Source organism: Ursus americanus, chromosome 33, assembly GCF_024610735.1.
Source record: "Ursus americanus isolate L20-20 chromosome 33, mUrsAme1.1.p, whole genome shotgun sequence".
NCBI lineage: Eukaryota > Metazoa > Chordata > Mammalia > Carnivora > Ursidae > Ursus > Ursus americanus.
Genome location: NC_142159.1, coordinates 16,452,332 through 16,463,309, shown reverse-complemented (window position 1 = coordinate 16,463,309; position 10,978 = coordinate 16,452,332). Strand labels below are relative to the sequence as shown.

The following is a 10,978-nucleotide window of genomic DNA, read 5'->3' as shown; positions in this document are numbered from 1 at the left end:
GCTCTGAGAATTTGCTGTTGTCTAAATACGGAGCGGCTGTCTGTTGGCTGGCACGTGGGGGTTTCTCCAGAACTCTGAGGGTCGTTTTGACCCCATTCTAGGAGGAGGCACAGTCCTCCAAACATGCGTGGACAGCTGTGACTGGAGCTCAGACACCTGGAGAGGGCTCAGAAGGGGACAGGGCCGGGAGAAGGGCAGCCGCAGAAACCCAGTAGGTAGGGAAGTCCTCTGCGCTCGCAGGGCCCAGCCCACATGAGGGCTCGGGCCAGTCATGAGGTCAAGGCCCGTGTGGTCTCACCAGGCTTGCCACGTCCTTGGGATTTTGGCCTCGAGACTCCCACTCTCTTGTTCTAATTTTGTACTCACTAAGCAGCCTTTGGATTGGCTGTACCTTGATACCAGAAGGTGTCCAGTACCGTACACCCTGCATGAAAGAAAATGTGGCTACTGGCAAGGACGTGTCCCCTCGGCCACTATCCTTATGTGATTTTCACCTCAGTCCATGACTGAGACCTCTGGGTTCACGTCCCTGGGCCTGCAAGGCCTGGGGTCTGGACCCTGTCAACCCAATTGAGAATCTTTCTGAAAGACCCTACTAGAATCAAAGTGATGCCCCAATTCAGGTGCTCCTTCAGCTGGAAGCCTTTTCCCTGGCCTCCATTCCAACCTGCAATGAGTCACCAGGGGCCAGGGTGCACCTGCTAGCTCGGGCGGGGTCAAGGGGCTTCCTGCCGGGGCCCAGGTGACCGGTAAGATCCTGTGAGGCAGGCTGAGCCTGTGAGGACAGAGAAGTATTCTTGGGCCAAGTAGGGAATGATCAGAGTACCCGAAGTTTGTTATTTACATTTGCCTCCAGGCTCTACAGCACTGCTGACTGGCGGGAATGACAGCAGGATGCCGAAGACTGAAACACCACAAGGGGGAAAGTGGCTGTTCTGTGTCCCTATTCAGGAACTTCATGGTTGCCTAGGAGAAAGCTAGGTTAGAAACCCAGGTTTAAAGTTTGCCATTTAGCAGACACCCCACGAGCCCTTACCGCCGCCCCCCCAAATGCACAGAAGGTGTATGCGTGCCTTGAGATAAAATAAACAGTTGTCATAGGGTGCTCTGCACCAACGTGGGTTTTGTCAGCTGTTGGACAACGTGGGCACTCAGATCCTAGTGATTCAGTGATTGAGAACTTGTTTGATTGTAAAGGATCAAGATTTAGAACTTGTTTGTCTGTAAGGGCCGAGACACATCCTGCCACTTCGTAGGATCTGGCTTGGTAGAAGGAAAGCTTTCCCACCTTGGAGAATCTTGTCTGAACCTCCCAATGCAGAGGGACGTAGGTACCTGAAGGTACTCTGTTTTTATTCCATTTATTCACCCATCCAAGCATCCAAGAGTCCATCCTATGTTTATTGAACCTGTATGGTCCAGCGGTTCTTATTTCTGGGCATAGAATCAGACATGGACCCTGTCCTCCAAGTTTCCAGGAGTGAAAGAGGACACATACACACACATGATGTAAAAGGAAGTACTATGGTAGGAGGGCTGTGAACTCAGAGGGAAATCAAGGAAGGCTTGGTGGAGGAAGCGACATTTGGACTGGGCTGAAAGGGGAGATAGAGGGGGGTGTCCCATGTGCTGAGGACAGAGTTTATCAAGGATATACAGTTTGGGGAAAGACCGGGCACTTCTTCAAACATGTGCCCTGCGGCTTTTGCTACCGGAAGACCAATGTCGTGCTTGCCGAGCCAATCCCCGAGATGAGGCGGACTTTGCCCATCCTGACTGTTCGGCAGAGTCCGGAGCTGACCCCTGGGTGCATCTTGACTTTGGAGCTCCGCACAGGTAGCAGCCCTCCAATAACGGGGCTGCGCACGCTCTCCCCAGCCAGGGGTGCCTCATTTCCTCCGTGGGACCTCTGCTCGGGGCACTGACGGTGAGTGGTTTTCAAACATGTGTCCGCTCAAGATCAATGAGCACTCAGAGTAGTGAGCCCAGGGGCTCTTCGAATAAGCGAGCATAGGATTTATCCTATGCATGATGCCGCTTCCCTAAAATAATTCTGAATATCAAGTGTCCGTGGAGTCAACTGAATATTTATCTGGCGTGTATCGTGATGGATGCCGTAGGGGAGGCAAAAATACATAGAGCGGCCCGGCCAAGATGGAACTTCCAGAATGCTCCAGGCACCCTGATTGTGCTGTCTCATTAAACCTTTCCACCACCGTGTGAGGCTGGTGATTGTATCCCCAGGTTACACAGAAGGGAATACATAACCGGCTCAAGATCACAGATCAGCAGGATTTGAATCTGCGGCTGTCTGCCTCCTCCACATAGGAACCGCAAACAAGGACCCCAGTGACGGGCGTAACTGGCCCAGGAAAGGTACAAACACGTTGCCTGGCAGTTCAGAGCAGGGTGAAATCTCCAGCTGGAAAAGCATCATGGAAAAAGTGGCATTTGAAATGCACCTCAAGTGCGTGGATTTTCACGTGTGAGCAGGGAAGCTTCCAGGCTGAAGGCAGCTTTGTACAGAGGGGTGAAGGCTGGAAGGCAGGGGGCGGGGCGGGGTATAAAGAAATATCTAGGGCTGGATCTCCGAGGCTGGAAAAGCAGATGACGTCAAGTTTGAACGCCAGGGGTTGGTGGACAATGGGAGCTATTGGTGGTTCGGGGGCAGAGGAGGGAGCGACGTGATGGAAATCAGACTGGGGGAAGATGAAGCCGGCATTGGTGGGCAGGATGGTGACCGACTGGAAGAGGGAGGCCCTGATGGTCTAGTCTTGCTCTGGGAAAGCACTTACTGGTATAGAATGACGTGTCTGTCTGCCGGTTGGCCACATCGGATGCGTCTCTATCTCCGGCATTCAGCGAGGGACCGGCAGTGTCGCCTGCATACACGCTTACTGAAGGTTGGATTCTCCCGCAGTGACACCGCGAAGAACCCCAAAGAAGCAGATGGAGGTCTGTGAAGTCCTAGTCGGAAATTCCAATGTGCTTTAGTTTCTAATCACTAACCCAGCAGGCACTTGTTCAAACATTTCTTTGATAGGTTTTGTTAGGGGTTAAGTGGGAAGGAAACACATCAATCCAAATCGTGTCATCAAAATTGGAGAGGCCATCTCTGAACATTCAGGAACCGGAGTCCCTCCCGCAGCCTTGAGGCAGCCCCCAGGCCTCATGCATTCCTTCCTTCATTCAGTGAATTAATCAACACTTAGAACAGTGAACAGTGAAAGCACTTAGAGTAGTGCCTGGTAAATGCCAAGACTTGATGAAGTGTCAGCTATTATTACGGCCGTCATTCATTCACAACACAAACGCTTCTTATGTGCTAGGCTTAGCTGTGTACCTTCACAAACGCTAACTGGTCTAAACCTTGCCACAACCAGCCTGCCAGGGGCACGTCCTTGTTCCATTTGGCCCCATGTCAGGGCTTTTTGGATTTTAATAGGCACACGAATCACCCAGGGCGGGGGAGAGGTCTGCCTCCGGGGGCCTGGGGTCAGGTCCGAGATTCTGCATCTCTAACAATCTCCCCGAGGATGCTGCTGCTGGTGTCCACGGGCTACACGGAACAGCTGGTCTAGAACAGTTGCTAACTGGCTGAGCAGAGAGGTCCTGGCCTGGAAACTGTGACCTCAAGTTCAGGGATTTTTCAGTCCTTTCCACAAGTCTGCAGCCAACAATGAAGTGTGTGCACCCCAGACATGTACACGGAATCCAGACCCATTGATTCACTCACCGAACTTTATTGATCACTGGGAAGACAGGCTGTGCCGGGTCTAATGTGTCAATTCCAGTGCTCACTCTGCGGGATGCTGCACACCTTTCGGGTGAGCAGGTGCCCGTCCCGTGCCTGCCTTACGTCCAGCGCCCCCAGAGCATGACCTCTCTCTGTCTCTCCAAGCCCGTTCCCTCCTCCCGTGCGGCTCACTTATGCAGTGGCGTCTATCACTCTAAGATGTTCGTAAGGGCTTCGCGGTTATTTCTCAGCATATTTATGATCGACAATGCCAAGGCACCGATTTCACTAGCCCAGAAGCCACTTTGCCCCCTGATGGAGGGAGATCCAGGTGTAAGGGGAGTTTAGGTGTCCTCCTCGTGACCTAAACCAAGTGGACACCAGAGGGCGCCTCAGGACCACTCTTCCCACAAAGGCGCTCGCTGGCTTCCCCAGTCCCTGTGTTGCTAAGACCTGACTCTACCAGGGATCCGCATCCTTCACAGCGGCAAAGTGCGCTCACCTGCCCCCCACTTTGTTTTGGCCAACACAGAACTTCTTCACCTTCAGAGTTCATGATGGCCATCCTTTAGATTTCTTCCTGCTCTTTCCTGCCCTCAAAGTCCTGAAAGTTGCACACATGCATGAAAAGGAGCAAGGACGTGAACATTTACTGCGTGTCTGCTGTGAGCTTTGTCCCCTCCAGGTAGCACCTTTCCCATGCTTGTCTCACGGAGCGGGCTCATCCCCATCCTGGCAGGTTTTATCCGCATACTGTAGATAGTGGAGAGAATTCTGTCCGTAGCGAGGATTAGAATCTGCTAAAGTACATTGTTTCCAGGATAGGCTGCGTCCCACGTGGGGGGACGCCTTCGGTGAGTTAAATTCTTCGTGGCTCCAGAGTTAGAGGCTGGAGGCTGACATCTTTCCTCTTCCCCTCCCTGTACCAGGAGGCCGACCTGGCCTGGGCACCCTCGCCTTCTCTGGGCACTCTGGGCACTCTGGGCTGTCCGAGATGACAACAGAGGGTTGGGTTGACATGGCCGTACATACGGAGTGTCACTGGTTGATACCAACTTGTGAAGACACGGAGGCACACCGGCTGGGAGTGAGGACACCCCCTGAGGTAGTACTTCCCCTCTCCAACCCCTGCACACCTCTCTGTCGGAGGAGGGATTTGGATAGACTGATTCTACAGCTTTGTTTCACACTTAGCCAGTCTGCTAATGGGGAGGGATTTGAGGCCTGATGACATGGTGGGGACAATATTTGTAGGTTGGTATTTTTCATGCTTCTCACATGACACCATATGGCCAGAGAGATTCCTTCTGGAGATTGCCATTATTGTTTTGCAGAAGATTGTAGAATGTTAGAAAAACAGAATCACAAAAACTTACTATAAGGGGAAATGGAAAGGACAGAATATTAGAATTGCACGCCCGGGCCACGATGTCAGATTGGTTCCTGCCGTATCCCCAGTGCTTAGCGCGTTGCTGGCACGTGGTAGAGACTCAAAAAAAAAAAAAGTGAATGAATGCAACTGTAGACTAATGAAATCCTGTAATGATAGAATCTGAGAATCAGAGAATATTAGAATTAGGGGACAACATTATTCACTTGTTCAGAAGAGGGAACGGAGATCTCAGGACTGGGTTATAGAATCTTCTGGGTGCTAAAGGGTCCCTTGTCTCTTCCTAGGGGGACCAGCGATGGTCCAGGCCACAGTCTGGGAGGTCTCAGGGAGGGATGGGTGTGCAGGAAAGGAATTTTCTGGAAGGAGCGCCTTTGGTGTCAGTGCTGCCCAGGCCTGGGGCCACTGGAGGCCGGGTGCAGAGCGGAGGCGGGGCCCGGGCCTAGCAGGGCGGTGTGGGGCCACTGCACAGCTTGTTGGGGTAACGGACGAAGTTGCGGTTGTAGGTACCCAAGTTGTGGCGGAAGCAGAGGGCGGCCGTCCGGTCACACTCGCAGGTCTGACGCTGGCAGGCGGTTCTGCCGGCTGATGGGACAAGGTGAGTCAGGGACCCTGTGGCTTGGGCCCCCCGCTCTCTGGGGTCCACGTCTCTGCCCCATTCTGCTGGAAGCCCACTGCTGCAGGGGTGTGTCGGGTGTGGGGGAGAGATGGGGAGTCTGAGGGGGGTGCCAGGACGCTGGAAGCTGGGGGAGGTCTGCCTTCGCTGTTCTTCCTTCCTCTCCCAAGCCCATGCACCCCACCTTGGCCCTCTGGCTGGCCCGGGGACAGACCATCTGGTTCTCTAAGGAACCTGCTCCAGCCCCGGGGAGGATTTTAGACTACCCCCTCCCCAGGTGAGGCAGGGCTGCTGGTGGAGTGCAGGCACCAAGCTGACCGGGGAGCAAGAAATGCCATCGACTCAGTCCCGGTGGCCTGCGCGCCCCCGAGCAGCCTGGGCCCAGACTGGAGCCCGTCGGAACTGAAGCCTGGCGCCTGCTCGGGCCCTGGGCCTGTGTCCACCCGAGGGGACAGAGCCTGTTTTTCTGGCATTTATCTCAGGGACCCCCTCACACCCGGCCTGGGCTTGGAGCTGGCTTCGGCTCTGCAAGCCCCGGGGCCCCAGAATTTCCCCTTCTCTCTTCTGCCTCTGTCTGCCCTAAGTGGCTCTGGCTCCTCCCTGGCCCCGAGAGTACATCTCCCGGAGATGTCCTGGGCTCCTCATTTCCCCTCAAAGGTCAGCCTCCACTTCCCATCAGGGTTCTGCCTGCACCTGCTATTCCAGCAAAACTCAGGGGTTTATCAACCACATTGGTTCTTTTGGGTGGTTCTTGCTAGGAGCTGGAGGAAGCAGGGGAAATGAATGTGATGGGCTCCATTTTATAGATGAGGAAACAGGCTTTTGAGAGGTTCTGTCTCTTGCCCAAAGTCACCCAGTGGGGAGGAGGGGAAGCCCTGAGCCTCTGACCCTATTCTCCTGACACCTCTCCTCAATCATCCCCTCAGTGCCATCCGGACAGGTGACTTGTTCCTACCTTGCATAAACCTGCAGTGACAGGGAGCTCACTACCTGACAAAGCTGCCTTGCTGAGTAGATAGGTGGCTGCAGGAGCAAGAGACTGAGCTAAATCTGCCTCCAGTGGTTCTGGTCCTGGCTCTGCCCCCTCCCCCAGGACAGATCTTAGCATCTGAGCTGGCCTCTTTGACCCTCCTGGGTTCTTCTGCTGCCCCCTCACTCGGCCCCACCCTCCCTCCAGGCTGCTCTCAGCTTTGCGGTGGGGAGGCTTGGTGCTCTGATATCTGGGCCCCCTCCACTGGGACCGGTGGCGTGGAGCCCCCCACACTGTCACTTGGTCCAGGCCACTTCCCTGGGGCTGGAGACCAGAGGAAAACTAATTGGCTCAAGTGGGCATTGGATCTGGCAAAACTGAGCAAATAGGTCCCTCCTGACAGCTCACTGGGGGGAGTCAGCCTTTGGCCATGGGGTCTGCTGTCTCAAATTGTAGCCCCAGCTCTGTCTGGGACTGTGCCCTTGAGGTTCGTCCTGGGGACCTTGCTGCCCAGGCCAGGGAGGGGGTGTGTGGGTACAGCTCCTCTGGGCCTGGCTCAGCTCTGCCCCCTTTGCACCTCTTCCCAGAGGCTGGAGCTGGTGGGCCTCTGGTGGGGAGAAGCGCCTGGGGCCAGGGCGGGAGCACACAGGTCCCGGGATCTTTAGACTGGGTGCCCGGCGACCATCTGGGTGCATGGCCAGGCCTCTCTACAATTCCCTGGTGATGGAAGACCCACCTCGCCCATCTCCCCAACCCAGGCTCCGGTCCTGATGAGGAACCCGGGGCCGCCATCAGCAGGGGGTTCCCATCTGAAGCTGCCCCTCCACCCCCCCGACCCGGTGTCTGGGGCACTCCAGAGCTGTTCACTTACCACAGAAGATGTTGTGCCTGCTGGCCGAGAAGAGATACCTTTCCAGTTTGGGTTCACAGCCCAGCTTCTCCAGACGCCCGTAGCAGCAGTCGTGGGCATGGCAACACCTGGAAGGGTCACGGGCAACCTGAAGGGGCCCGTGAGCCAGGCTGGGCTGGGCCAGGGGCTGCCGGGGGGCCCAGGGCTCAAAGGGGCTTAAAGGAGAGGTCAGCCTCCACTTGCTGGGTGTCCCAGCTCCTCCCCGCTCCCAAGAGGTCTCCCTACTGGGCCGTCCGCTCACCAGTCCGTCTGGTCCACGGGCCAGTGGGAACCACCAACGCCACAGTAGCAGCCATAGTCGTTGTACTGCAGGGCCGGCCTCCCCGTCATCCTCTCGATCATCACCCCAAACTGGACCAGGTTCCCACCAGCCAGGGCCACTGTGGGGACGGGGGCAGAGGCTGGCAGACTGGTCAGGGCTCTGCCGTCTGCAGCCAGCTTCCCCCATGTCCCGTCCAGTCTGAGTCCAGACCCCTCCCCGACTGTCCAGTTAACCCCACCTCCCCAAGCACCTTGCTCCCAGCAACAATGACGCTAATCAGTAATAATATTCCCACGCCATCCGGCCCACCTCGATGCCTAGTGCTCACCCCATTGTGACAACGCTCCCAGTGCCCCTCCCGCTCTCCTCCCTCCTCTCCAGAATACCACCCACTCATCCTCCTGCTTGCCCTGCACTGCTCCCCCAAAGTCCTGGGTCATTGGGTCCTGATCATTTCCCCAGGCATCAGCTCCGTGCTCCAGAGCACTCTGTCCCCACCAAGTCCCATCAGATGGTACTGGATCGGCTTCATGACCACCCGGGGTTCCCCAAATGCCTCCAGCTCCTGCTAGTTCAGCAATGGGGGCCTGCCCACCCAGGCAGGATGGAGCCCAAAATGGAAGCTAATGGGGAGGGGGTGGGGCGTGGGTGGCAGGAGCCTCGTGTGTGCTCTCTTGGATCCCCACCAGCCTCTTTCCTGTGCCCTCCCAGGCCACCTGGGCTGCATTCCCCCCCATGCCCCTCCCTTCTTCCCTGGCCAGTGCTGCCTCAGGCACAACTGGCCTCGTGATGACCCCTCACACCTTCCCTAGAGACTCCGGGGAGCTCTCGGTTCCCAGCTGGGGAGGAAGAAGAGGAAAAGTCACATAGGCCACTTACCCAGGAGGCAAAGGAAGGTCAGAAGAGGGGGAGGCTTCATCCTGAGGGAAGGGGAGGTGATCAGGGGGCAGAGGATCTGGGCTGCAGGAGAAGGAAGTGAGCGGGGTGCCTCTGATCTCGGGGCACCTCCCCAATTAGTTAAATACTGGATCCTGTCCACTCCCCATCATTAACCCCCAAATGCCCAGTGATGCAACTATACTTCCAGGTCTTTGGTCAAGTCCCCGGGGGAGGGGCCAGCCTGGGGACCGTGGACTTGGTTCCCAGGTGGTTTTCGGGGAGCAGTGTGTGGCTCTCTCTTTTCCCTGCCTCTCCCTTCACCTACCCCTTTCCGAAAATCACGGTGCTAGCTCCCACTGGCTGGGCTGTGAGCCAGGGGCTGCACCAAGGGCTTTTCATTCTTGGCATCTTTTTCTCATCCCCATTTTACTGATGTAGCAACTGAGGCCTGGAGAAGTGGAGAAACTTATGTCCACGCAGCCAGTCTGCCCTGTTGCCATGCTGTTAGCTACTGCAACATGCCCTCTGCGCCCTGTCCCCCACCCCAGACTCCGCGTTACCCAGAGGGGGAGCACTGAGGGCAGCTTGACCACGAGGCAGGACCCTGGGGACCCGGAGGACCATTTATCCAAGATCAAACAGGCCGGAGGCTGGGAGCTCAGCCAGCTGAGCTTAGGGATTTTTCTTCATTGTTCTTTTCTGGGCAGGCTGCTGCTTGTTTGACAAGCAGTGGAAATGCTCCCAGATGTGACTTCTGTCTCCCTAGATCCCCCAGACAGTGGTGCAGTGTGGCAGCCGTAGAAAGAGGCTCGGCCTGAGTCAGCTGGAAAACCCACATTCCAGCATGGACTGGAAACTTCCATCCTTTTGATGTTATCTTAAGGGGATAGGTTGGGGAGACCATAGCCCCTGACCCAGCTTGTCTCCCAGCGTGAGCTGCCATCCCCAATGTCAGGCCAGAACACGGAGGCCAGGCTTCAGGGCTTGGCTAGAGGTTGGGGGGATGGAAGAAAGGCCCCAGCTCTGTTGTGGTAGGAGACTGTGAAGTCCCACCGGACATGAGCGCACAGTGGCCTCGCTGGCTGGCTGCCGCCCACGCCCCTGAGTCCATGCCGGCAGAAGTGGAAGCAAAAGGCACCCCTTGTCCTAGCCTGCGACTTCCTCCTGCCCTGCCCTCCCTGTTCCTGGTCTGGAGTGGGTATAAACTTGACCAGCCACTTCCATCAGCACAGGACCTGGGAGCTGCATGATCTATAGGCTTGTGGTCCTGTTTCCACCACTTAGGTGGGTCCTTTGCCTTGCTCATCTCCTTAGTTTTCCTGTCTGTATAATGGGCATAGAAGGCATCCCACCTTGCCTCCTGGGTGGCTAGCCCCTCTGAGTATTTACCATGCACCAGGACGGTGCCAAAAGCCCTTCTCAGGCAAGATCTCAAGGAGCCTTCCGGCAGCCCCACGACGCCGTAGCTCTGATCATCCCCACTTTACGGAGAAGCAAACGGAGGCACCCACCTAAGTCCACGGTGAGCCAGAATTTGGGTCCAGGCAGTTCAAAGGACTTACCTCGTGCCTCTAGTAGGCCTGGTGCCTAGCATGCGTGATATTTTTAGGGTCTCCCAAAATATTTTAATTTCTTTAAAATTAGAATGACTACAATCCAGCCTGGATTCTATTGGTCTTCCTACCAATAGGGTCATAACATTTGCTTTCCACTTTTTTTTTTTTTTCTATTTTAATGGAGGGAAGTACCCGTGAAAGCAAAAGTCATATCACCACCTGAGACTGATACCTGGCAGAAGGCCTGCCCCTCAGGAGCTGGTCTGGTGCGGACGCGGGGTCTCACACCGCAGAGGGGAAGGACTCCCCCACACCAGATCCGTGACACCATAGTTAGGGGTACAGGCCCTTGGGCGGGTGCCACCCGCGGAGGGGAAGAGACCGGCTGGGTGGCGGGATCTCTGCCAGTGATTTGGGATTAGAAGTTTGTAAGGCAGGGTAAAGCTGGGTGAGCACAGCCCTGCCACGTGCCCCTCCCATTTCCTGCTCCTGACTCCTCCTGGAACTCACCCCCCCCCCCCCAGACCAGACTCAAGACTCTAGACTGGGGGGGTGGGGAGGGAAGCAGGCCAGGGAGGTGAGTGCCCCTGGCCAGGATCACCCAGCAGCCATGAGTCACGGTCTCCAGAGAGGGGGCTCCCCTTTGTTCACCACTGCCT

At 56.1% G+C, this 10,978-nt stretch overlaps 1 protein-coding gene across 1 annotated transcript; it reads right to left on the bottom strand.

Annotated features, from left to right (window-relative positions):
- Window positions 1-5,568: 5,568 nt before the first annotated feature.
- Window positions 5,569-8,803, bottom strand: LOC123782231 (group IIE secretory phospholipase A2). Its single transcript, XM_045782287.1, has 4 exons — window positions 8,764-8,803; window positions 7,864-8,002; window positions 7,584-7,690; window positions 5,569-5,711 (listed from the first exon to the last, which is right to left on the bottom strand). The coding sequence occupies exons 1-4, from the start codon at window positions 8,801-8,803 to the stop codon at window positions 5,569-5,571; spliced, it is 429 nt and encodes a 142-aa protein (XP_045638243.1).
- Between the last annotated feature and the right edge of the window lie 2,175 nt (window positions 8,804-10,978).